This window comes from Natrix helvetica (genome assembly GCF_964273705.1).
Source record: "Natrix helvetica genome assembly, chromosome: 1".
Lineage (NCBI taxonomy): Eukaryota > Metazoa > Chordata > Lepidosauria > Squamata > Natricidae > Natrix > Natrix helvetica.
Window position 1 is genome coordinate 347,659,180 of NC_138548.1, and position 27,430 is coordinate 347,686,609.

The 27,430-nt window shown below is 45.3% G+C and overlaps 1 protein-coding gene across 4 annotated transcripts in view; it reads right to left on the reverse strand.

Moving 5' to 3' along the window:
• Positions 1–4,615: 4,615 nt before the first annotated feature.
• Positions 4,616–27,430, reverse strand: part of ABHD16A (abhydrolase domain containing 16A, phospholipase) — a 77,895-nt gene continuing 55,080 nt past the window's right edge. For 3 of the 4 annotated variants that reach the window (XM_081961223.1, XM_081961222.1, XM_081961224.1), the window contains 13 exons: positions 26,046–26,160; positions 24,178–24,279; positions 19,686–19,749; positions 17,534–17,583; positions 15,013–15,136; positions 13,471–13,575; positions 12,290–12,353; positions 10,803–10,859; positions 9,840–9,902; positions 9,158–9,234; positions 7,106–7,204; positions 6,244–6,290; positions 4,616–4,949 (listed from right to left, as the gene is read on the reverse strand). In XM_081961223.1, the coding sequence (XP_081817349.1) occupies positions 4,866–4,949; positions 6,244–6,290; positions 7,106–7,204; positions 9,158–9,234; positions 9,840–9,902; positions 10,803–10,859; positions 12,290–12,353; positions 13,471–13,575; positions 15,013–15,136; positions 17,534–17,583; positions 19,686–19,749; positions 24,178–24,279; positions 26,046–26,160 (1,051 nt within the window). In that variant the 3' untranslated portion in view covers positions 4,616–4,865. Of the gene's footprint in view, positions 4,950–6,243; positions 6,291–7,105; positions 7,205–9,157; positions 9,235–9,839; positions 9,903–10,802; positions 10,860–12,289; positions 12,354–13,358; positions 13,576–15,012; positions 15,137–17,533; positions 17,584–19,685; positions 19,750–24,177; positions 24,280–26,045; positions 26,161–27,430 lie in introns of those variants that run through there. The other variant, XR_014176076.1, reaches the window with a different exon arrangement.

Here is a 27,430-nt window from a genome sequence, read left to right on the forward strand (position 1 = left end):
TCCTTCCTTCCTTCCTTCCTTCCTTCTTCTTTTTCCTTCCCTCTTCATTTCCCTTTCTTCTTCCTTCTCTTTCCTTATTTTTCCTTCCTTGCGCTCTTCCCACCTTTTTCTTTGTCTTTCCTCTTTCTCTTTTTCCTTTCCTGTCCCTTCTTCCATGCTCAAATGCAAAAGAGGAAACATTTCTCCTTTTGATTTGTTTGAGTTCGTTTTGATATCCCTCTGCCGGCAAAAATGGAGCTTGGGAGGGACGTGCATGGGCCCTGGGCCCCATTTTTCTCCATGATAGTCTCCTGCAGCACTCTGCCAAAAAAAAATGGAGCTTGGGGGTGGTGCTGGTGGTGTGTGAGCTCTGTTTTTGCTGGCAGAGGCCCAGTGGGCCAGATCTAAGCACCTCTTGCGCTAGATACGGCCCAGGGGCCTTGAGTTTGACATCCCTGTTCTAATCCAACCCACTGCCCAAGGCAGGAAGCCTTAAAATATCTTTTGCTTGAAACACCTCCAGGGAAGGAGAGCCCACAATTCCAGAAGGAAGGCACCTCTATTTATTTAGTAGCTGGATACCTATGCTTCACTACGAAACCATATAATCAGGCCAGCCCACAGGCTGGATGAGTGACACGCTGGCCACACCCATATAAAGTAACTGGCAGTTGGAATAGAGTTCCTTTCAGGTGGGGAGGAGGAGTAGAACGTCTAACTCTTTAGCATCAGAGCATGTTAATTACTGTATAAGAAATGCTAATGATCTGATGGTCATTTTGAAAAATCATTTCTTAGTGAGCATCTAGAAGCCAAGAAGAACATACGTGCCAAATTTCAAGTTTCTAGGCTTTACGGTTCTGGAGATTTCATGATGTAGCGAGCGGCATTTCGCTTTTATATATATAGATTTAGAAAATGTATATGGCTACCCACTCACTCTCAATGACTCCGGGTGGCTTACAAAAAATTACAATTCAATTCCAAACAATTGGGATATATTAGGAATAAGCCTTTATTTCAAACCCCAAAAATGAGAGCAGTGAAGATTTATTCAGGATGGGAGGACCTGAGAGTACACTGCCATAAAGGCAGTCCTTGACTTACGACCATTCGTTTAGTGACTTTGAAGTTAGCACGTTGTTGAGAAAAGTAATTTACGCTTGCGCTAAAGCTGTCACAGCATCCCAGCACTTAGCCTTGTGACTCAGGCACTTAGCAATTGTGAAGCATAAGGTAGAGGTTCCCCTGGCACATATCTGCTAGTCGTTCCCAACTCTAGGGGGCGGTGCACATCTCTGTTTCAAAGCCAAAGAGCCAATGCTGTCCGAAGACATCTCATGGGGTCATGTGGCCAGCATGACTAAACGCCGAAGGCGCACGGAACGCTGTTACCTTCCCTCCAAAGATGGTTCTTATTTTTCTACTTGCATTTTTACATTCTTTCGAGCTGCTAGGTTGGCAGAAGCTGGGACAAATAACGAGAGCTCACTCCGTTACGCATTGCTAGGGATTTGAACCACCGAACTGCTGACCTTTCTGATCGACAAGTTCAGTGTCTTAGCCCCTGAGTCCCTGTATCCCTATGTTTAATAGTTAGCAAATCTTTATACTGGTAGTCCTCGACTTACAACACTTCCGTTTAGTGACCGTTCTTATGACTTATGGCCATTCCAGCATCCCCATAGTCACGTGATCGAACTTTGAATGCTTAACAACTGGTGTGTATTTATGATGCTTGCAGTGTCCTGGGGTTGGTGGGGAAGCCAAATTCATTTGGCAACTGTGTTACTAAACTTAACAACTGCAGTGATTCACTTAACAACCGTGCCAAGAAAAGTTGCAAAATGAGGCAAAACCAGTGGTGGTTTTGCCTCATTTTGCAACTTTTCTTGGCAATCATAAAAATTTTTTAGAACCTCTTCTGTAGGTGTGGCCCTGCTTTGTGGGAGTGGCTTGCTGGCCATGTGACCAGGTGGGCGTGGGAAACTTGTAAAATGTGGTGAAACTCACTTAACAATGCTCTTGCTTAGCAACCAAATGTTGGCTCAGAAACTGGCATTTGAAGCACACAAGTCTTAAAGCTGTCAAGTTACAAGACCCTTGCACCCTTAACCCTTTAGAAAACCCCCCCCCAGGGGTGTTCAAACTTGACAGCTTTAATACTTGTGGACTTCAACTCCCAGAATTCCTCCTCCAGTCTTGTTGGCTCAGGAACTCTGGCATTGAAGTGTGCAAGTCTTAAAGCTGTCAAATTACAAGACCCTTGCATCCATAACCCTTTCGGGAAAAAAAAACCCCAGAGGTGTTCGAACTTGACAGCTTTAAGACTTGTGGACTTCAATTCCCAGAATTCCTCCTCCAGTCTTGTTGGCTCAGGAACTCTGGCATTGAAGCACGCAAGTCTTAAAGCTGTCAAATTACAAGACCCTTGCATCCCTAACCCTTTAGAAAAAAAACCCCAGGGGTGTTCGAACTTGACAGCTTTAAGACTTGTGGACTTCAACTCCCAGAATTCCTCCTCTCGCTCTTCATCTTGATGATGTGTGGATGGGCGGGGGGAGGGAGCTGGAACCGGTTCTAAACGGCACTGTAGATTTGTGGAACCTCTTCTATAGATGATGTTAAAACTGGCAGGAACCCACCCCTGGGCAAAACCCACTTAACGATTCATCCTGCCTTCAGAAATGTGTGAGATCTCGTTGGAAGATTCCATCAATAATTGTTTCTTCTTGTCTATGGAGATTCTCAGTCATTCAGGTCATGGTTGTCCCAAAGGTGCTTTTTCAAAAGGCAACTGGAGTTGCTTTTTTCCCTTTGAAGACGCCCCTTTAAGATGTGAGCTACAAATAGTCTCCTTTATTAGGGCTTCTAAAGCTTGGTATAAGGGACGCGGTGGCCAAGATGCTGAGCTTGTCGATCAGAAAGGTCGGCAATTTTGCGGTTCGAATCCCTAGCGCCATGTAACACAGTGAGCTCCCGTTACTTGTCCCAGCTTCTGCCCACCTAGCAGTTCAAATCACGTAAAAAAAAATGCAAGTAGAAAAATAGGAACCACTTTCGGTGGGAAAGTAACAGCGTTCCGCACGCCTTTGATGTTAAGTCATGCCAGCCACATGACCATGGAGACGTCTTCAGAAAGCGCTGGCTCTTCGGCTTTGAAATGGAGATGAGCACCGACCTCTTGCATCGAAAATAACTAGCAACTATGTGCGAGGGGAACCTTAACCTTAAAGCTTGGTAACGTTTAAGATGTGTGGACTTCAACCTCCAGAATTTGCCAGTGAGGGATTTGGGGAGCTGAAGTCCACATCTTAAAAGTGCCACGGTTGAGAAGTCCTAATAAAGGAGAATATTTGTAGTTTAGGGTTGACATGGGGAGGTGGGGGTTCCTTGGTGCTCTCTGAGCTTGGTTGTTTTCTAACAGACATTTCATTACCAAATTAGGTAACATCACCAGTGCTAGTAAGGAGTGAGGTTTACTCTCAGTTTATATGCTATTATTGGATTGCCCTGTCAGCTTCACTAGCAGAGTGGACTGCTCCTTTGCTATTTCCAAGCCAGCCCCATCTGCTGGTTCTAAACATCCCGGGGACCGGATCCATCCCACAGGCCTCAAGTTTGACACCCCTGTTCTCAACTAAGAAAAAAATACAGCCACAAAATCCTCTTGACCCAATTGGACAGGTCAAGACTTTGTATTATCTCCCACCCACCCCATTTAGTTGGATTGGGGTTAGGGTCAAAACTCATCAGGATATTTGTTAGCCTTTCTTAAATACTTATTGGTATACTTCCTGCTTACTCTATCCTTGCTTCCTGCACAAACTCTGTTTCTTCAGCTAGTCAGATGCTCTCTTGCCCTTTTTATTTCTAAGCATTTTTCAGGATAGTTAAAAGGCTATTCGTGTACTGAAATATTCAACTCAGGGCAAACAGCTCAACCAGTGACAGGAGGACTACACACCACAGACATCCATTTTATTAGGCTTCTATCAGTCTAAAGGTTATTGTTTTTCCAATATATATCTACTAGCTGATAACCTGGAGCTGCCCAGGTATTTATTTATCCCAAATCTCCTTCCATGAATGTCGCCATAATGTCTAATGTTGGATTTTCCCCCTTACCAGAGGGAGCCCTCTTGTGGAGTACTGTGAAGTCGTTACCATGGCAACTCCACAGTGCTGTACAGTAGAATCCATATGAAGGCACAACAGGCTGTATCTTAACAGAAGGCATACCCCGAGGGGTGTTAGGGGTGTCTTACCCCCACAGTATTTGTTTCCAGAGAGTAAGTAATCTGTGTACCAAGTTTGGTTGAAATTGCTTGAGGTGTTCCAGAGTTATGCTGGAACATACACACAGCCATTTTTATATATATATAGAAGAAGAAGATGCAGTAAAGATGTCCTCTAGCTGAATTTGATTCCTGGAGAGGATGGGATACTTGCATGCTGTCTCCTTGGAAACATCAAGGAAGTGGTATCCCGCTGCCTCCTCTTTTCCCCCCCCAGACTAAATTTCAGTCCTGTAATTTTTTGCTGTTCTCCCATCCAGTTTCCAACCCAGACCAAATCTGCTTAGCTTCCAACCCCAGACAAGGCCAGCAGCTCCCGAGACCAGAGAGTCAGGAAATATAAAAAATACCATCTTTATTGTGAACCCTTACGACAAGATGTGAGGGTTGGTGGTCAGAGGGATCAATATTACAGGGGGGAGAAGCAGATTTACAGTGCGGTGGTGGTGGTGGTGGTGAGGACAGTGATGGCCATTCACGCAAACGCGCTCAGGCAAGAAAGGTGGAGGCGGGAAGGTGGTCGGAAACAAGAAGCCGTGAGTGCAGGAGAAGAATGGGAGGTAGTGACGGTGAGGGTGGTGGAGGATGCTATAGGCTCCATGGAAGATGAAATTCTTGGGGTGGAAGTGGAGTGCAGTGTGTCGCTTCAAAATTTTGCAGGTGCTTCCGTGCCTGTGGAATGGAAAAAAAAAAAAAAGTTACCTTGGGGGGAACCCAACTGGTAGCTTCTGGGCCATCTCTGCTCTCCAAGGCCTGAAGAGTGGCTAGCTAATTGCCTTATTTTAAGAGGACCATAAAATAAAGCCATTAGGAGTGATTGATGAGGTGGCCTAGAGGTGGAGCTCTCGCCTCACAATCAAGAGGCTGTGAGTTCGATCCTAGGCAGAGGCAGATATTTATCTCTCTGGGCACGAGAATGTATCTGCTGAACAAAATTCTGCATTGGCGACTGGAAGGGCATCTGGCCAGCAAAACACTCTGCTAGCTCCATTCAGTTGCCCAGGCTCCACCCCGCAAGGGATTATGGGGTCGTCTGCCAATTGCCACTGGTCTGATGGGCCCAGGAAGTTTTCAGCCCCTTCTTGGGCATAACGCCATCAAGATAAGAATGAGGTTGATCAAACTATGGGATTAACGTACTGGACTCAAAGACGCAGATGGTCAGAATGGGGGGAGAATACAGGCAGTCCTCGACTTACAACAGTTTGTTTAGTGACTGTTACAATGGCACTGAAAAAAAAAGTGACTTAGGACCGTTTTTCACACTTGTGACCGTTGGGGGGGGTATCTCTATGGTCACATGATCAGAACTCAGATGCTTGGCAACTGACTCATATTTATGACGACTGCAGTGTCCCAGAGTCATGTGATCATCTTTTATGACCTTTTGATGAGCAAAGTCAATGGGGGAGCCGGATTCCCACAACAGCCGTATTACTAACTTATCAACTGCAGTGATTCACTGAACAGCGGTGCAACGAAAGGCCGTAAAATGGGGCAAGGTTTACTTAACAAGTGTCTCACTTAGCAACCGAAATGTTGGGCTCAATTGGGGTTTGTAACGTCAGGACTACCTGTATTCCCTTTTCCTCAGGAAAATAACACCAATTCTGGTGTGTCTCGGTGGGAGTGCCTCCGAACACTTTGCTTAAGTTGTTGCCCAGCATGTGGATGCACAAAATGGGAATTAATCCTAAGGGCCTTACAACACTCTTGTGAAACCTGCCGGATTGGACAGGGAAATATGGTGGATGGAAGTGAAGTGGATGTGCTAGAACAGTGTTTCTCAAACTTGGTGACTTTAAGTCCTGTGGACTTCAACTCCCAGAATCCCCCAGCCAGCTGGCTGGGGAATTCTGGGAGTTGAAGTCCACAGGACTTAAAGTCGCCAAGTTTGAGAAACACTGTGCTAGAACAATGGAGTGTGGGGAGGAGAACATATGGGTGCAAGGCTAGGAGAACTCACCAGGAATAGTGCAAGTTGTCGTCTTCCATCTAGGGTCATGTCTTCACCTGGTTTGAAAACAATAATGAGGTGGGTTGAGAAGATTCTAACGGGGCGGCAAGGTGCAACAGAACCCCTGTTCAGTCAATTTGGGGTTTTAAACATGCTGATTAAAGCTCACTTCCTTTCTGATCAAGTTGGTGGCCCAGGCACAAAAATGGAAGGACACTTTGATCCCCACCATGGACGAACGAATGGCTGCAAAAGCTGATGGTGTTAGCAGAGATGGCTGAATTGACCGCTTTACTCAAAGAAAAAAAAACCCCACAAGTACGTTTGTTTCTACTTGGAAACCACTTCTGGACTTTGTGCTTGAGATGGGGGGGGGGGAAATGAAACTTTGGTTTTGGGTTTTCCCAATTAGATAGGTTTGTTGTTATAGAAATGGATAGTTTGTACTACTATGTAAAAGTAAAAAGTTGAGGTTTGATGCTAATGCTTTATTCTACTGCACCAGAGGGAATCGGAAGTCAATGGGGTTTTTTTCTCCCCCCCCCCCCCTTCCTTCATTTCTATATTTCTCCGTTCTCCTCCCATTATTTTTCCTACTATTTGCTTTTGTATATCTGGTTCGGAATGCGGTCGCCCTTATTGGTCTACTCCCTTAAAAGTAGTTGTGGGAGGGCAGCATATCATTAGCTAATTCCCACGAGCCAGTAAGCCAGGCCAACATTATTGGACAATCTTTCCTGTCTTCAAATTTCAACCTGGGTAGCACATTCTTAAGATTTCTCCCAAGCAAGAACGAATTGTGGCAATTCCACGAACTGGTTTCCTGCCACACCTAGATTTCTGCTCTCCATCCTTCTCGCATTGGACTCACCAACAGACCAGGGAAATTCATCACCATCTTCGGCTTGGTACGACTTCAGTACGGACAAACACCAGTCATCTTCTACTTCATAGCGGCTATACATAGAGGCTGCAATGACAAGGAGCTGGTGTGAGTACAGCCCTCTGGCTTGAATGGCAGGGAGATGCAAAGGTGGGGGCACTGCTCTGATTGCAAGGGCTTTCTATCTCTCTTCCTTTCTTTTTCCCCCTTTCCTTTCTTCCTTTCTTTTGAAAGAGCCGCAGTGATTAGAATACGGTACTGCAGGTTACTTCTGCTGGCTGCCTGCAATTTGGCAGTTCGAATCTCACCAGGCTGAAGGTTGCCGTGGTGACGGAGTGGTTGGAATGCAATATTGCAGGTTGACTTTGCCCACTGCCAGGAGTTCTATCCTGAAAGGGCTCCAGGTTAACTCAGCCTTCCAACCTTCCGAGGTGGGTAAAATGAGGACCGAGATTGTTGGGGGAAATAGGCTGACTCTGTAAACTGCTTAGAGAGGGCTGTAAAGCGGTGTATAAGTCTAAGTGCTATTGCTATTTTTCCCTTTCCTTTTCCCCAGGGCTGTGTGTTCTCCCCACTTCTCTCTATATACCAATGATTGCATCTCAAATGATTCATTTGTTAAACCATTGAAGTTTGCAGATGATACAACAGTTATTGGTCTCATTCGAGAGAACGATGAAACCTCATACAGACAGGAGGTTGAACAGCTAGCCTCATGGTGTGACCGGAATAATCTGGAGCTGAACACACTCAAAACCGTAGAAATGGTGGTAGACTTTAGGAGAAACCCTCCCATACTACCACCTCTTACAATATTAGACAACACGGTATCAACAGCAGGGGCCTTCAAATTTCTAGGTTCTATCATACCTCAAGACTTAAAATGGACACCTGACATCAAAAACGTCATCAAAAAAGCACAACAAAGAATGTTCTTTCTGCGCCAACCCAAGAAGCTCAAACTGCCCAAGGAGCTGCTGATACAATTTTATAGAGGAATTATTGAGTCTGTCATCTGCATCTCCAAAACTGTCAGGTTTGGTTCTGCAATCCAACAAGACAGACACAGACCTTAGAGGATAATTAGAACTGCAGAAAAAACAATTACTGCCAACCTGCCTTCCATTGATGACCTATACACTACATGAGTCAAAAAGAGGGCCGTGAAAATATTTACAAACCCCTCGCATCCTGGACATAAATTGTTTCAACTCCTACCCTCAAAATGATCCTATGGAGCACTGCACACCAGAACAACTAGACGCAAGAACAGTTATTTCCCAAATGCCATCACTCTGCTAAACAAATAATTCCCTCACCACTGTCAAACTATACACTAAGGCTGCATTACTATTACTATTAGTTTTCTCATCGTGCCTGTCTCCCATCTCCTCCCACTTATGACTGTAACTTTGTTGCCTGTATCCTTATGATTTATATTGATTTTTTCCTGATTGTTTATTTGTACCCTATGATTATCATTAAGTGTTGTACCTTATGATTCTCGATGGATGTATCTTGTCTTTTTATGTACACTAAGAGCATATGCACCAAAGACAAATTCCTTGTGTGTCCAATCACACTTGGCCAATAAATTATTCAATCCAGTCCAATCCAATTTTCTTTTCTTTCCTTTCTTTTATTTTCCTTTATTTTCCCTCCCCATCCATCCACCCTACACTCACCTACCCATCTGGGCAGCATACAATAAAACCAACCGTTAAAACATTCTGCTGAGCTGCATCTGGATCTATTTTGGAAAGAACTCTTGCAGTTCTCACAAGTGCATTGAAGGCTTTATTTCAGTAGCATCAGAGCAACATTCCTGATTCAAGTCTTCTTTAAACGCGTCTGACAATTCTGAACCTTTCTGTTGAGTAATCAATGCCTGTTCCCGAAACTGTCTTGTGGTGGGACCAAGAATTCCTTCACAGGGTGGTTAATATGAATCATCTAAACCCACAACAGCTCTGGCACCTGTCAAGGCAAGCCTCATCATGTCACCTATCTGGGGTTAGGTTTAGGTTTCGAACGTGTTACCTTCTTCCATGGGTGTAGAAGCTTTCAGCCATTCTCGGACGATTCTGATGCCTTCTTCTGTCATGATTTTGGGATACCTAGGGCAGGTAGCATTTGTTGAGAAAGAACCCCATCAGCTTCCACCACCCCAGACAAAAAAAATATCTATTTATAAACCTTTCCTCAAAGCAGTTAGCCTGTATGTTCAGTTCTGTTTTTTTTTAAAAAAACCTATTTTTATGGCCTCTGAACTCTCTGCCCTCAAAGACTGAATTTTAGCAGCATTCTCGCTGAAAACAGACATTGTGTTTTCCTGACATACCATGTTTTCCCCAAAATAAGACAGGGTCTTATTTTCTTTTGACCTCCAAAATAAATGCTTAGCCTTATTTTCAGGGAGATCTGATTATTTTTGAGGTGCAGGAGGCGGCGAGCGTGGTCACCTCATGGCTGCTGCTGTGTTGCAATATTTTCAGGGAGATCTTATTTTCGGGGAAGGGCTTATTTTAGTGCATGCACTCAAAAGCCCGATTGGGCTTATTATCCGGGGCGGTCTTATTTTCAGGGAAACGGGAGGTTTTGGGGTGGAAAACCTACAAAAGTATAGTCTATACCTCAAAACAGGAAAAATCTGGCAGACATAACCAGTTATAATTGGGAAGGTTCTGCTCTCTATCTAACCTCAGCTATAATATTTATTTACCTGTGCTGTAATAACTTCAGCAGTAAGTCATTCCCTCTGTTAGACATTATATCTTCAGGAACCCTGGAAGGTCAGAAAAAAGAAGAGTTAACGCCATGGTGTCAATCATGGGGTTGCCACAACGAAGAGGGAGTCAAACTATTCTCCAAGGCACCTGAGGGTAGAACAAGAAGCAATGGGTGGAAACTAATCAAGGAGAGAAGCAACTTAGAACTGAGGAGAAACTTCCTGACAGTTAGAACAATTAATCAGTGGAACAGCTTGCCTCCAGAAGTTGTGAATGTCCCAACACTGGAAGTCTTTAAGAAGATGTTGGATAGCCATTTGTCTGAAGTGGTATAGGGTTTCCTGCCTAGGCAGGGGGTTGGACTAGAAGACCTCCAAGGTTCCTTCCAACTCTACTATTGTATTGTATTGTATTGTATTGTATTGTATTGTATTGTAATCCTGAAGCTCACCTGACCAAAGTCATTTTTGACAGCTTCAATTTTGCCGCACTGAGCTGAGCGATAGGGAGGGGGGGGGATTTGAAATAAGAGGGGATTCTGTAGCCAAAACAAAATATTTTCTGTTGGGAACCAAGGACATTCTCACACCTGGTTGGAGGAAGGTAGAGCGATGCTATCCGGTTGCCAGACTGCACCGTGACTGGTCATGGGACTGATGGTTTTGAGAAAGTAGAAGTTTTGCTTTTCATTAGATGAAAACCGTGGGAGACTTCAGAGTCGGTTTTCATCAGATCTGTGCCAATATGACATTTCCAATATAGCTACTCTTTAAGGAAACTGCTGGCCTTGGAAGGTCGTTTGATATGGATTTATTATTTGGAACCCTGACACATGGCTCTTCCCTACTCTACAGGACACATATGACACGAAAGCTACATTTATTTACAGCCTCAACCAAATTGGCAAGGCTGGGTGGACATCTGGGCAATTTTCCTTGGTTGGCTCCTTTACTCACGTGGTGGTGATGATCTCATCTTTGGTTCTGCGGACCAGCAACACGGGACCCTGATACCTGAAGAAGACAGCACAGGGAGACTTGGTTTAATATGGAGACAAACCAGGACATTTACAATACAATAATACAATAGTAGAGTTGGAAGGGGCCTTGGAGGTCTTCTAGTCCAACCCCTGCCTAGGCAGGAAACCCTATACCGTTTCAGACAAAACTTGCTACAACTACAATTTCAACTAAACTTGCTACAAACATTGTTCTACTACTACAGGGGTGTCAAATGCAAAGCCCGGGGCCCAGATCCGGTCCCCAAGGGGCTTAGATCTGGCCCGCGGTACCGTCCTGGAAACAGCGAAGACCGGCCTGCGGTGCCTCTGCCAGTGAAAACGGAGCTCCATCTACGCTGGCAGAGGGTTGCAGGAGGCTGTAGCAACAGGGAAACAGAGCTCGGGAGCCCGTTTTCACTGGCAGAGTGCTTGGGCCGCCACAGGCGCCCCCCCCCAACATGACTGATGTCCAACTGGCCACGCCCCCCCAGGTCAAACACAACCCTGATGTGGCCCTCAATGAAACCGAATTTGACACACCTGTACTACTACACTCGTGTCAGAAGCAGCTACCAAGGCACTTCTGGGTTGAAAGGATTAGCCGGATATATCCCCGTCCCCCACTGGGCTCTTTTTCTGTCCCTTTTATTGTTGCATCTCAGCGGCATGTCACACTGTTCTAAGCAAGAAGCTTTAATTTCCGAATATAGCCTGCTTGAAAACTGATCTACTTCAGACAACCTGGAGAATTGCCTGTTTTAGTGGAACGGTCACTCAATCAACTGTTGTTAAGTCGAGGACCACCTGCATTTTGCTTCAAAAGGTTTCAAGCGGGGCGTTTCACGCCACTTGGAATAACGGTGAATGTCAGAAGGCGAAAAGTCAAAAAGGAGCGAAAAGAACCAGGAAGAACTTTCCATGGTTAAGAAGTTTTTATCTCTTCAATTCTGCATTCTGCATAGAACCCAGTATAGAAAGTCTCTCTCTGCCTGGCCTTTTCTCGATCGGGGGTGGAGAACCATGGCCCTTTTACGACTTGTGGACTTCAACTCCCAGAATTCCTGAGCCAGCTGGGTCAGGAATTCTGGGAGTTGAAGTCCACAAGTCGTAAAAGGGCCATGGTTCCTCACCTCTCTTCTAGATGTAGATTTCAGAACTCAATCTTTGCTTTAATGAAATTAATGGACAACTCCTTGGCTAATCTTCACTTCTGATAAGCCACCGATAAGCAACAAAAGCAATGCGATAATGGGGTTAAAACAAAAAAAGGGGAAACCTGCTTCTGGCCAGATCTTTTGGGCTATTTGGCTACTGGTCATGGGTAGTCCAAAATGGCCAAAAGACACCTTGATTTTAAAAATTAGCCACCAAAGAGTTGGCATCCTCCAACATTCTTTTGTCAATGGCTTTGCTCCGTGGTGTTTCCTCCTCTCAGTTACCTACTTGCAGAGCTGATCCGCGTTGTTCAGGTTTAAGTGCTGTCTCACTGTCCGGGTGACCAAGCTTCCTGTGGAACAAAGAGGATAACATTACATCATTTTTTCTGCCCAGCAAGTACGTCTCTAATCCAAATCAACTTCACATCATCATCATCTCCTTTTAACAACCGCATAATCCTTTGTGGGATGGAATCTCGGCAACTGAATGGAGCTGAATGTTTACTGGCCAGATGCCCTTCCTGTCACCAATGCAGTTATATTCAGCAGATCTATTCTTGCTTTTCTCCTTGGTTCTTATCCCACCGCCTGCACCACTACTACATCACAATGACTCTCTAACTAAACAGACTCATGATTGGGCCCTGTGACTGATGGTTTTGAGAAAGTGAAAAACTTTTACTTTTAATTAGGTGAAAACAACAGGAAAGAGTCGGTTTTCACCAGATCTGTGCCAATATGTTATATCCAATAAAGCTTTTCTTTGAGGAATCTACCTGCCTTGGAGTTTTGCTTGCTATGGGCGTTTCGCTTGCTACTTGGAGCCCTGACACATGCAAAAGTCTGCAGCCTTAACTTGGCATGTCATAATTCTGCGCTGAATTGCTTATCTATTCAACCTGCACATTTGTAAACAAACATTACAAGAACGTTGAGTATCTCAGGGGCTCTCCCCACCAAAGGGAAAATCTTTCTGAGAATCCAACCGCCAGCAGTTGTGAAACACACCAACGAGGAACAAAACAGAGTGATGAAGATTACACACCCACCGACCTCCATCGTGGTTAAAGCAGAAGACAGAAAATAAAACAAAACAAAAGAATTCCAACCTAAACCATTTCTAAACATAGCAGCTATTCAGGACTGGGGATTTTATAGCTCCGTGACGCCTACAAGGTAATACACCGATTGATAGCTATGTGGCGAAACTGGAATTTCAACCTACAAGCTGAAATCAAAGCGACAGGATAATAAAGCACTCCCAAGGTGACAAGGGAAAGAAACACAGGCCACCAGAGGACACGAGAACTAACTTAGTGGTAAAAAGGGAAAAGGTTGGTTCAGCTCTTACTGACCAAGTTTTAACTGTCTCACGGACTGAACCATTTAGAAGTCTGGGAAACAGATTCAAAACAGGTGAAACCATTGGACCATAAAGAAGGGTCCATTTCTTGTCCGTCCCCTTACTCCAGCTTTCCGGCATGACCTTGAGAGCGAGAGGCACGAGGTCATCAAAGGAGGCATCCAGGATGAGGGCGCTGACCTCGGGGTAAGACATGGCCGCCCAAGTGGCTGTGGGGTGCAAGGAGAAAGAGAAATCTGTATTTAGGGAGAGGTGGAAACTCAAAGCAGGGACGTCACAATATCATAAACAAGTGGGACATCTGTGCCTCCTCCCTCTGAATTTCTCACCACTGAGTATGTGATGCTAAGAGATGCTCAGGTCCATAATCATCTGGAACAGTGTTTCTCAAACTTGGCGACTTTAAGTCCTGTAGACTTCAACTCCTAGAATTCCCCAGCCAGCTATGCTGGCTGGGGGATTCTGGGAGTTGAAGTCCACAGGACTTAAAGTCGCCAAGTTTGAGAAACACTGATCTGGAATGTCATATAGATTGACTCCCATGGCTTTAAAATCGCTCAGTGTCAGCATCCCATCCAAATACTTCAATAGTTCTATCTTGAACTGATCTCATGTACCTTCAAAACTGCATTCTTCCAAACTCTAATCTCTTTATGTCCACTAGGGGGCTGCCTAGTATGACGAATCTTGTTTCCATTAATACATACCGTATTTTTCGGAGTATAAGACGCACCCTTTTCCCTCAAAAAAAGAGGCTGAAAATTCGGGTGCGTCTTATACACTGAATACAGCGTTTTTTGCCTCCTGAAACTCTGCCCCCTCACCTAAATGGCTGTGTGTAGCTTTTAGAAGGCTTTCAGAGAGCTCCTGGGGCTGGGAAGGGCAGAAATGAGCGAAAAATGGCCCGTTTTTTGCCCCCTCCAGCAGCACTCTATAAGTTTCCTAAAGGCTATATATGCCCTTTTTTTGACAAAAAAGGGCTCGTTTTTTGCGAAAAATGGGTTGTTTTTTGCTCGTTTTTGCCCCCCCCCAGCACTCTACAAGCCTCCTAAGGGCTATTCATGCACTTTAAAAAAAAAAAAAGAGGCCCATTTTCGCAGAAAAACAGGCTGTTCTGGGGTGGTTTTCAGAGTGCAAAACCTTTTTTAAAAAAAATTTCCTCTTCAAAACTTTGTTGCATCATATACTCCGGTGCGTCTTATACTCTGAAAAATACGGTAATTTGGGGCAATCAGTGGGTTGAGCATAATTACTACAGAAAAGGATTGCATTTGGATATTTTATGTAGGGCACCAAACCCCTGAATGGACCATCTTTCTAGACTAGATACATGAACTTGGCAGTGCCCATCTTGAGGAATCCCTCAAGATGGGCACCTCCTAAAATTCGAGGTGTCTAACTTTAGTTCAGGCTGAAAGCTACATTTGGCCTTGGGTTTTCAGGTCAAGGACTGCAGTGCAGCTGTAAAGATATACGAGATGACCTCAATGACCCCAGCATGCTGGCTGGGGAATTCTGGGAGTTGAAGTCCATGTATCTTAAAAGTTGAGCCAAGGTTGAGAAACACTGCCTCTCTCTCTTTCTCTCCCGCTTCTCCCTTCTGCTAGGAATTTCCCAGTTTCCTTCTAGGCCTTGTTACTTGATACCTGTGAAGCCCCCAATGGACCAGGCATAGAGGATGATGTCTTCAGGAAGGAAGCCCAGGCGGTAGATGGCATATTGCACCACCACATCCATGGCATTGGCCTCATTCTGGGGTAGGGGCACTCCCTAGAGACAAGTGGGGAAAACAGTTAACACAAAATTGGTGAGAGCAGGGAGGCCAAGGAAGAAAGGTCATGCCTGAGGGGAAAGACTAAGGTTTTCCTCCCTTCTTCCTTCTTCTTTTTTTTTTAACGAAAATCTCTTTCCTAGGGGCCTTGCTTGTTATTCTCTGCCTTTCTTTTTCAGTATTTATTAGTATATAACAGAGATGGAGAACCTTTTTGGCACCGAGCCCTCAAAACGGAATGCACAGGTGCCCCTCCCCTCACCCCGAGCGTCAGGGAAACCCGAAGATCAGCTGGCACGCCAGAGAACCGAAAACCCGAAGACCAGCTGGCCGGCCTGCACAGGCCTGTTTTTTGGCCGTTTATGGCTGTTTTGGGAGCTGTTTTCAGGCTCTTTTTCTGGCCGAAACCAGAAGAGCAGCCGGCCACGGTACGCGTCCCCCCAGAGAGGGCTCTGCATGCTACCTCTGGCACGCACGTCATAGGTTCGCCATCACGGGTTTACAATATAGCATACAAAGAAAATACAAAAGTGAACAGAGGGGAAAATAGGGAAGGGAAAAGTGAGGGGAAGAAAAGGGGGACTTCCGATTCCCTCTGATGCAGGAGAATAAAGCATTGACATCAAACCTCAACTTTTTACTTTTACACAATAATATAAACTAGCCATTTCTATAACAAGAAATCTATCTAATCGGTAAAACCCAAAATCAAGGTTTCATTTTTTCCCCCCATCTCAAGCACAAAGTCCAGAAGCGGTTTCCAAGTAGAAATAAGAGCAGTTGTATTTTTTTTTCCTTTGATCAAAACAGTCAATTTAGTCATCTCTGCTAACTCCCCGCTTGTTATTCTCAATCAGCCCACCCATTTTTGCCCTTACAAAAACTAGGACATCAATCCATGCATGGCCATCCTTTAGGAAAGAAACTAACGTTTCCCAAAATGCCTGTGCATGTCCAAAATGAGGAATAGCATTACTTTTAGCGATATGTAAACCACTGAATAGATCTGATTGGTTCCTCCATTGTAGAAGGGCAAAGACTAAATGTTGGACATATAACAGAATCACAGAGTTGGAAGGGACCTTGGAGGTCTTATAAAAGTTTGTCCAATCTCTTTTTTAAAAAAACACCAATGTTGGCGCACTGAAGCACCCACAACTTCTGGAGGCAAGTCATTCCACTGATTAATTGTTCAACAGCTATAGCGCTTAGACTTATATACCGCTTCACAGCCCTCTCTAAGCTGTTTACAGAGTCGGCATATTGTCCCAACAATCTGGGTCCTTATTTTACCGACCTAGGAAGGATGGAACAACCTTGAGTCGGTGAGAATCGAACTGCTGGCAGTCGGCAGAAGTAGCCTGCAGTACTGCATTCTAACCACTATGCCATCTTGGGGGGGTGTCTCTCTTTTTTTTCTCAAGCTGTAGGGAAAATTTCTCCTTAGTTCTAGGTTGGATTTCTCCTTGATTAGTTTCCATCCATTACTTCTGGTCTTGCTTTGAAAAATAAGTTGACTGCCCCTTCTATGTTACATACTGTAGGCTTCTAGACTTCCCAGACAAAAATGCCTGATTTGATTTCGCTGGATATTAGCATTTGTATACTTAAGGGTTCTCAGCCTTTCTTTCTTGTCTTCTATAAGCTCAAATAAATCTCTTCAAAAGTAAATAGTCTTGGGTTTTCCAAACAGACATACAATTACCATTGTTAAGCTTCATCAAAGAGGAAGCAAAAGATATCCAGGACAGAACAGACAGCAATGGGAAATTAAATGACTCACATTTACTTCATGTAAATAGCAGGACTCTACCTTCCGCCTTCTTTTAAAAGCCTTCAAAAAGTCCATTGTTTCAGCCTAGCAAATAATACTTCTACATTTTTTTGATCCAAATATTAATTGGTTGATTGGCTCATTGGTCTGCAATATGGCCAGTATGCTACTGAATAAGGTAAAAGTTCCCCTCACACATATGTGCTAGTCGTTCCCAACTCTAGGGGGTGGTGCTCATCTCCGTTTCAAAGCCGAAGAGCCAGCGTTGTCCGAAGAAGTCTCCGTGGTCATGTGGCCGGCATGACTAAACACTGAAGGTGCATGGAACGCTGTTATCTTCCCACCAAAGGTGGTTCCTATTTTTCTACTTGCATTTTTACTTGCTTTCGAACTGCTGGTTGGCAGAAGCTGGGACAAGGAACGGGAGATCACTCCGTTACGCAGTGCTAGGGATTCGAACTGCTAAACTGCCAACCTTTCTGATCGACAAGCTCAGCGTTTTAGCCACTGAGCCACCGCGTCCCTATATGTTACTGAATGGAAAGGTCTATATCAGATTTCTTAAGGGACTCGTTACTGGAGAACTCAAAAATAATCTGAAATAAATCTCAGAATAACTCACCGTGCTGCCTGCAAACCCAGGATGATTCCATCCCAACACAGAATATCCAGCTGTAAGACAGAAGGAGAAAAATCAACTGGAAAGGAAAGATCAGTGATAACTAGAATCCCAACCACAACAAAAAAAGGACCACCAATCAATCAGAATAGAGTTGGAAGGGACCTTGGAGGTCCTCTAGTCCAACCCCCTACTCAAGCAGGAGATGAAGAAAAAGCCATCTAGGATTTTTTTTAAAAAGCAGGATCCCTACACAATATCAACTCTATCTGGTCCTAAAGCAGCTATAATGATTTTTCACCCATAGAGGTCATCCGTGACTTATGACCATATCGGACTCTGGAAAGATGGTCACAAATGGTGCCAGTCATTAAGCGGATCATCACATGACCGTGACTGATTTTACAACTTTTGTTGATGAATGAAAACGACAGTTGTGAAGCAAGCCTTCAATGGGCTTTTTTGTTTTGTTTGCCAGAAATGGGAAGTAAATGGTGGAATATCAGTCATACGACTGCAGGATGCTGCAAACAGCCGTTCAAGTGAGCTGGTTGCCAAGTGCACAAAATTATGCAATCACTGGAACTCGGCCACCGGGTTGCAAGTAGCCCTAGGGAGGTCTGTTGTAACTTTGAATGATTGCTAAGCAACTGCTCATTAAGCAAGGACTATGTGTAGCTTCCACCCATTGCTTCTTGTCCTGGTGCCTTGGAGAACAGCTTGACTCCCTCTTCTTTGTGGCAACCCCTGAGATATTGGAACAATGCTATTATGACACCACCTCACCACTCTGCTGTAATGCTTAGAGAGGTAGGATAGAACATGTCTCCATCACTTCAGCTTGGGAAATACAGACACCAGCTGAACGTACTATAGAACATCCATTAAATGGCTGATCATGCAAGTATATAATTAAAGCTCTGCACCAACCGAACTACTGTAATTTTTGGAGTATAAGACGCACCGGAGTATAAGACACACCAAGGTTTTGAAGAGGCAAATTTTTTAAAAAAACGTTTTGCGCTCTGCAAACCTCCCAAAAACGGGCCCATTAAAAAAAAAAGGGCATGAATAGCCCTTAGGAGGCTTGTAGAGTGCTCCTGGCAGGGGTGGAGGCAAAAACGAGCAAAAAATGGCCCATTTTTTTGCCAAAAACAGGGCATGGATAGCCTTTAAGAAACTTATAGAATGCTCCTGGGGGCTGGGGAGGGCAGAAATGAGCGAAAAATGGCCCGTTTTTCGCTCATTTCTGCCTTCCCCAGCCCCCAGGAGCTCTCTGAAAGCCTCCTACAAGCTATGCACGGCCATTTTTGCAAAGGGGGTAGGGTTTCGGGAGGCCAAAAATGCTGAACTCAGTGGATAAGACGCTCCCAGATTTTCAGCCTCTTTTTGAGGGAAAAAAGTGTGTCTTATACTCCAAAAAATACGGTACTTCTCTGGCTGGGGTTGATTTCTCCCAGTGACTTAATTTTCATAGCCCGGCTTCTAAGGCGCCATCCAGGCAGCCTTTCCAGATTAAAAATGGATTTTGCAATGGCAATTTCCAAAATGAAGGGAGGCTAGGCTAGGAGGGAAGATCTTGAGTTCCAGCAGCTTAAAAGGAACAGAGAAAACCTTTCAGGCATCCTAGCACAGGATACGAACGGAAAACATATCCCACAATTTGGGTCTATCCCAGAAAACCTTTTAGAAGGTGAACTCAAATTTTCTTGCAATCGTTTTAGGAGAATCCCTGGTTTAATTCAATTCCAGGACAACAGAATAACAGAGTTGGAAGGGACCTTGGAGGTCTTCTAGTCCAACCCCCTGCCTAGGCAGGAAACCCTATACTGTTTCAGACAAATGGTTGCCCATCTCTTCTTAAAGTGTTGGAGCATTCACAACTTCTGGAGACAAGTTGTTCCACTGGTTCATTGTTCTAACTGTCAGGACATTTGTGCTTAGTTCTAGGTCGCTTCTCTCCTTGATTAGTTTCCATCCATTGCTTCTTGTCCTGCCTTCTGGTGTGCTTGGGAAAATAAGTTGATCCCCTCCTCTTCTCTGTGGCAGCCCCCTCAAATATGACTTGTCGGATAAATCTGTGATCAACAGTGAATGGATTCATCTAAAAGTCCTTTTCCTTGAAAAGAAAGCAATAGAGGGAGATGGATCATACCATCCAAAGGAGTAGAGATACAGCCTACTTCGTAGAAGCCTGCATTTCCTTCACAGCAAATCACCTGAAAAGAACAAAAACAGGAACTTTTTATCGCGCCAGCAATGCAAACGACCGGAAAACATGCTTTGCAACCAGACAACATCCAGGAAGTTCCCACCTACTTCCTGCCTATGAACGTCCTGGGCGTAACGAGTAGCTGGATCTATCCAAACAGGGCTGAATACTGGGATATTGAAAGGGATCGTCCTTAGAGAAACAGCACTGCAGGACCTGGGAATGAGATCAACCAATCTCACCCTTACAGAGCAACCATCACGCACCCCAACCAGGGGTGGTATTCACTTACCTTCCCCCTACCTGTTCGCAAATGTGAGTGCAAGCGCCACATCCACGCATGCACTCCACTTTCTGCCCATGCGCTTTGTCAAAAAACAAGGGCCTAAATGGGATGCCGTAGAGCCGGAGCGGGTGGGCATGGCCACCCGTGATTTCCGCTATCGGTTTGGGCGAACCGGTCCGAACCGGCAGAATAAATCGCCTCTGGTCCCAACTTTTCTGGAGCACCCCTTTGGGGCAGCAAACGCCGCGATCTCCGAATAGGTTTGTTTTTGGTTGAGCTATCTACAAAACCACGGGTGCTTTCCTTTGGCAACAAAGAATTACTTAAGAAAATAAAATAAAACCATCATTTGCCTTTCGTTTGGTCCCTTAAGGCCTTGTACCATTCAACGGTCCTTGATCTTGAGCTGGCAACTTAGTTCCCCTGCAAGGGAAGGTTTCTCTTATTCAAAGGGAGACTATAGTTGAATAGCAATAGCGCTTAGACTTGTATACCGCTTCCTAGTGCTTTACAGCTCTCTCTAAGCCAGGGGTGTCAAACTCGATTTCATTGAAGGCCGCATTAGGGTTGTGTTTGACCTCAGGGGGCTGGGGAGGGCGTGGCCAGCTTGATGTCACTCGTGTTGGGTGGTGGTGGGGTGGTGGGAGGCTGCCTTTGGTGGCCCGAGAGCTCTGCCAGCGAAAACCTCCCGAGCTCCGTTTTTTTGCTTGCAACGGCCTCTTGCAACCCTCTGCCAGCGAAAACGGAGCCCGGGAGGGCCACATGCAGCCCTCCCAAAGTCTGTTTTCACTGGCAAGAGGCACCGCAGGCCGGTCCTTCGCAGTTTCCATGGGCCAGATCTAAGCACCCCAGGCCCTTGAGTTTGACAATCCTGCTCTAAGCGGTTTAGAGAGTCAGCGTATTGCCCCCTAACTATCTGGGTCCTCATTTTACTGACCTGAGAAGAATGGTAAGCTGAGTCAACTTTGAATCAAACTCCTGGCAGTGGGCAGTGACTCAGCCTGCAATACTGCATTCTAACCCCTGCGCCATCACAGCTCAAGGTTATACATCCTATGTTGTGCCCAAAATGTGGAGCTCTTGCTGGCTTCTACTCTATGAAGAATTACAGAGCTCCCCTTCAGTTCTCTTCTCTTTGAGATAAGCAGAGAATAAGAAGCAATGAAGAATAACAGAATAACAAGAGTTGGAAGGGGCTTTGGAGGTCTTCTAGTCCAACCCCCTGCTCAAGATTCCTGCAGTTAGGAAACCTGAGCGTTTCTTTGAGAGGCATTGCTGTTTTCTGGTGCAGGTAGTTCTCAACTTACGGCCACAATTGAGCCCCAAATTTCTGTTGCTAAGTGAGACATTTATTAAATAAATTTTGCCCCATTGATTAGCACCGTTGCTAAGTGAATCTTTGCCATTGTTAGCGACATGGTTTTAAGGGAATCTGGCTTCCCCATTGCTTTTCAGAAGGTCGCAAAAGGTGATTACATGATACGGCAACCGTCATAAATATGAATCAGTTGCCAAGCATGCGAATTTTGAGCATCATGGGGATGCTGCAATGATTATAAGGGCGAAAAAAATGGTCATAAGTCACTTTTTTTTCAGTGCTGTTGGAACTTTGAAGGGTCCCTAAGTGAATTACAACAATTCACTTAAGTCAAAGTCAAAGTAAGTCAAAGACCAACTGTATTAAATCTCTTCCCTGCCGTCCAGATACCACCAAAATTGGCCATACTGTCTGGGGCTGATGAGAGGCTCCTGCTTTGAGAAAAAAGATAGCCTTGCCTTCACTAAAACAACAGGCAGTGGCCTTGGTGCCTAAATTATCCTGCCGGGAAAGTCAACTTCACTTGTCCAAATCCCTACAGTTGCAACGTGATTAGATTTGCACGCTAGCCTGATTTCTCAAGAACAACTGAGCAACCCTACAGGACACTCTGTCCACCGAAGTTAGGCAAGCCTCACTCCTCTTAGTTTTTTCTAAAGCTTTGAAGGCCTGGCTTTCCTGCCCAAGCGCTGAGAGATGATCAGACAACTGCATATTAGGCGTTTGCCTTGGCACCAGCTTTAGGTTGGTTTTCAATGTTTGAATCTGTTTAGGGGTTCCTGCCTGTTCAGGGTGTCTTGCCTGAGTTGATTAGGTTGGATTAGCAAACCTCCAAGTCCCTTATGTCTATGGAGATTCTCAGTCATCTAGGTCATAGTTGTCCCAAAGAGGCAACTGGACTTTCTAGGGAGGGGGGGGGTGGGGGGGTTGGAAGAATGTTTCACTTCTCATCCAAGAAGTTTCTTCAGTTCTGATTGGATGGTGGGAGAACCGAAGGATTTATATTCCTTGCAGACAGCTGGACATTTGCATCCTTTTAGCAGGTTGTTAAGGTCACCTGGAGGTTTATCTTGTGTTCTTAGCAATAGCACTTAGATTTATATACAGCTTCACAGTGTTTTGCAGTCCTTTCTAAGTGGTTTACAGAGTCAGCATAATTCCCCCCAACAATCTGGGTCCTCATTTTACCCACCTCGGAAGGAGGGAAGGCTGAGTCAACCTTGAGCCTGGTGAGATTTGAACTGCTGAACTGCAGCTAACAAGTCAGCTGAAATAGCCTGCAGTACTGCACTCTAACCACTGCGCCACCTCGGCTCTATAGGTGCAAGCTGGAGTGGAGCCTTCTTGGAATTGTTGAAAGGACTGTTGTTGAAGACAAAGTCCACATTTTGGACAGAGAGGGCCGCTGGTTTGAAAGAGGGGTCAAAAGGCCATCTGTGTCAAAATTGAATATAGCCCTCTCTCAACAGAGAGGGAGGGATATGACATCATCTATCTCCAGTTTACAACACAGTCCTTTCAACAGTTCCAAGAAGGCTCCAGACCCATTTGCACCGCTCAGGTGACGCTGACAACACAGATAAACCTCCAACCGTAACAACCTGCTAAAAGGATGCAAATGGCCAGATGTCTGCAAGGAGTATAAATCCTTCCATTCCCCCATTATCCAGTTAGAACTGAAAAAGCTTCTTGGATGGGAAGTGAAAAGCAAAACCAGAAAGTCCAGTTACCTCTTTGAAAAAAACCCCCATCTTTGGGACTCCAAGTCCCTTCCAACTTAGTATGGGGTTGGACTAGAATAGGGGTTTCCAACCTTGGCCACTTTTAAGACTTGTGGACTTCAACTCCCAGAATTCCTCAGCCTCAGCCGAATTCTGGGAGTTGAAGTCCACAAGTCTTGAAGTGGCCAAGGTTGGAGACTCCTGGACCAGAAGACCTCCATGATCCCTTCCAACTCTTGTTATTTGGTTTAGATTTGTTGTTGTTGGTTGCGAAGTCGTGGCCGAACCCATCAAAACCCCATGGACAACGTTCCTCCAGGCCTTCCTGTCCTCTACCATCCTCTGGAGTCCATTTAAGCTCACGCCTATTGCTTCAGTGACTCCATCCAGCCACCTCATTCTGTCATCCCCTTCTTTTGTCCTCAGGTTTAGGTTTACGGTTCTCATATGATTTTATACGTTGGTTTAACTTCTTATTGAGAGCCTCCCAGAGTTGGTTGGAAGATGAGGGGCTACATAAAAAGCTTTAAACAAATAAATAAGCATTCCTCCAGAGGCATACTCCCATTTAATCCCCACGGCATTGCTACGAGGCGTCTTAAATATAGTGAACTGTGGCTCGCTGGTATTCAGATAGAAAGATAGCCAGATTGATAGCCTTGGCCAAGTTTATTCCAAGTGTAGGACAGCTTGAACTGAGATTCTCCCAGTGTTAATTGGACAGCTTTATCTGTTGCCCCAGCTGCTGAGGAAAATTTCAAAATGGAGGCACCTCAGGCAAATCAGATGATGGGAAGACTTTCCCACCGAATTACAGAGCTGATCAGCTTTGTAACCACTATTAGCAACAATTTATGAATACGGGAAACCAGGCATTTTCACACAGGTGAGCCAATAGGATGATAAAAGGCAGGTGGATAGTAGTTCCTGCTTTGAAGGCCATTTGATTTGGGTGTCAGTTGATGTGGAAAATAGGTGTCTACTCTTCCCTTAGCAGCTTAGTAATTTTGGCACATTCTTGTTGTAAAGGATGAGCAGGAGAGGAAAAACTAAGGGAAAATTTATCAATAAAGTCTTTGAGAGTTAAACTACGACTTGGTGTCAACTCACTAGTTTCCTGCCTTGTCGCTCCAAAGTTTCCCTTCGATCTACGAATATGGTGTCGATTTCGTTCCCATCGCAAGCTGCCAACTTGGCTCGTCTTCCGTTGTACTGCAAAAAGAAGAACAACCATTGTTTGGGGCAGAAGTAACACCTGCCTTTCTTTTTAAGCTTCCCAAATGCCATATTCCCGGGATAGGAGGATGGAGCTGGTAGGAGAGGGAAAAAAATCAGAGAAACTAATTTCTAACTTTTGTACAGAAAGTCCTTGACTTGTGACCACAATTGAGCCCTGCCAGTGTAGAGTTCAGACTGGAAAAGACACGGTAACAAGGTCAGCCAATGAGTAGACATGGCAACTGGGTCAGCCAATGAGGGCTGTTTGGAAACTGAAACAGTATTTGCTCTGTGAGCAACAAGGAAACAGCTAGGAGCCTGGGCGTGGCATAGCTCTGTAGCTCTGAGTTTGTGCTGAGCTCAAAAACTAGTCTGCTACTCTAAACTGAAACAGAAACTGTTCTCTCCTCTGCCAGTGTTTGCTTGTATTTGCTACCACGTTGGAAAACCGGCTTTTGGCATTGAATATTTACTTCATGTGTTATATTATATATAAAGAGAAGTCAATAATAATAATAATAATATTTAATGCTTCTAGACTGCCCCCTCTCCCGCAAGGGACTCGGGGCGGTGTACAGTTCATACAAAATATAACAGGATACAATAAAATTAAATTAAATATGTACAGTTGACAATTGACATGGAGGAGGTTAAAATGTAGTTAAAAGAACTGTACAAAGCAGATATAAAATAAATTCAAACCCCTAAAAACAAATACAGTAAATTAAAAAGCCCCTAAAATAACCAGATATAATACATTTGCCAGGAGGGACAGTTGAACTATGCCAGGCCTGCTAATCGGAACAGGTGGGTCTTCAGTTTTTGCCGGAAGGAGCGGAGGTCAGAAGTGGTTCTAATGTCGGGGGGGAGGTCATTCCAGAGGGTTGGGCCCATCACAGAGAAGGCCCTACTCCTCGGTGTCGCCCGCTGGCATTGCCTAGTGGACGGCACCAGGAGAAGTCCCTCCCTGTGTGAGCGTATTGGCCGCAGGGATGTATGTGGGAGGATGCGATCCCGCAAGTAACTAGGTCCCGTGCCATGGAGAGCTTTAAAGATGGTAATCAGCACCTTGAAACGCACCCGGAAAACCACAGGCAGCCAGTGCAGCTCGCGCAGGAGAGGTGTTACGTGGGAGTACCTCGTACTCCCCATCACAGCCCGCGTGGCTGCGTTCTGAACTAACTGCAGTCTCCGGGGCGTCCCAAGGGCAGCCCCATGTAGAGAGCGTTGCAGTAATCCAGGCGGGACGTCACCAGCATGAATCCTGCTGAATCAGTTACCTGTGTGTGCTTTCTGGATGTGATTGCTGCTGCAAACTCTGATAAGCTCAAACTTTCTCTTGCCAGATAGTTGTTAATTGAGTTTCCCCCCATTTTGCGACCTTTTTTTGCCACGGCTGTTTCAGGGAATTGCTGCAGCTTGTTAAGTTAGTAACACGGTTGTGAAATGAATCTGGTTTCCCCATTGGCTTTGTTTGTCAGGAGGTCGCAAAGGGTGATCACGTGACCTCGAGACACGGCAACCGTCGTAGATACAACTCAGTTTCCAAACACCTGAATTTGGATCAGGTAACCACAGGGACCCTGCAACGGTTGCAAGTATGAAAAATGATCATAAGTCAATTCTTTCCGTGCAGGCGTAACTTCGAACGGTCAGTAAAGAAATGGTTGTTAAGGACTATCTGCATTGGGATGAGAAATAGCCTGGAAAGGAGTCTGGAAATTGGGGGGCTCTTAAATTCCTGATTGGTGTCTACTCACTTCCTCCACCAGCCGAGCCTGTCCTTGAAGTAACATGGGCATCAGAGCCTTCTGCAGCAGGTAGACAGAGCCTGGGTAGAGCATACGTCGTCCGAAGGTGTGTGCCACTATAAAGCTGTCAACAAATAGGTGGAGAAACAAAGGACAGGAGTCTCAGCACTTGTGCAATCTCCCTGCCAAAGTTTACTCTAGGACAGGGGTGTCAAACTCAATTTCACTGATGTTCTGACTGAGGCTTCCCAAGAGCATGAAGCAAAATCCTTGTCCTGACAAAAACCCCTTTTATTAATTTACTGTAAATTCTGCTCATTCACACCCAGCAGAGTCTTTCAAGGGAAGATTTGCAGTCACAGACCTTATCTGTCTTAGAGAGCTGACAGGCCGATAGCTGCAGGAATCTCAAGAGAGCGATTAAGCGAACTAATTGTCTCCTGCAAACTCCACTCCCCTTTCGTTCCTGTTTTATTTCCTCTGGGAGGGGCTATTCATCATCCACCTGTGGTTTTACTCCCAAGTTGACCCTTGTTCCTTAGCTGTGCCCTTCGTCTGGCAACTCTGTGCACACTGGGAAGAGGCTCCAGCTGTTCATCTGCCTCACTGATGTCTGACTCTGAAGGCAGCTGATAACTGGCATACGGCTCTGGTTCCCTCTCTGCCTCCGACACAGAGCCCTCATCAGAGCCTTCCCCAGACTCCAGGACTGGCCCATGTTCCTTCCCAACCTCCTCATTGTCTGAATCTGCTACCAGCTCTGCTGGCTGCCGGCGGGCCACAACAATTTAGGACTGCATCAGGGCTGTGGTTCACCTTGGGGGGCTGGGTGGGCATGGCCAACTGCGTGGCCATGGCTAGCTTGACACCACTCACTGGGCGTGGCTGACTGGGTGAGTGTGGCTAGCTTGACACCACTCCCCAAACTGCTGGCATGTTTCCTCTTCACATTGGGTAGACAATGCCGAAGCAGCCAGCCCCATACATTTTCAAGAACGGCCCCAGATCCAACCACATCGCGGGCCAGATGTGGCCCACGGGCCTTGTGTTTTGACACCCCTGCTCTAGGAGCGCTACAACCTCAGATAGAAAACCTCGATCATTTAACTTTCACATCCTGGACATAAACTGTTTTCAACTTCTTCCTTCAAGACGACACTATAAGGGCATTGCAAGCCAAAATAATCAGACACAAGGAGAGTTGTCATGCCATCACTCTGCTCAACAACTAATTCCTACAACTTAACTTAACTTTATTCAATTTCTAGACCGCCCCTCTCTCAGAAGAGACTCGGGGCAGTGTACAGTCATATTAAAAACATTAGAACAATAAATATACATAGTATAAATAAAGAATAAATATAGGGCTGGAGGAGGTAACGGTAGTTCACTGT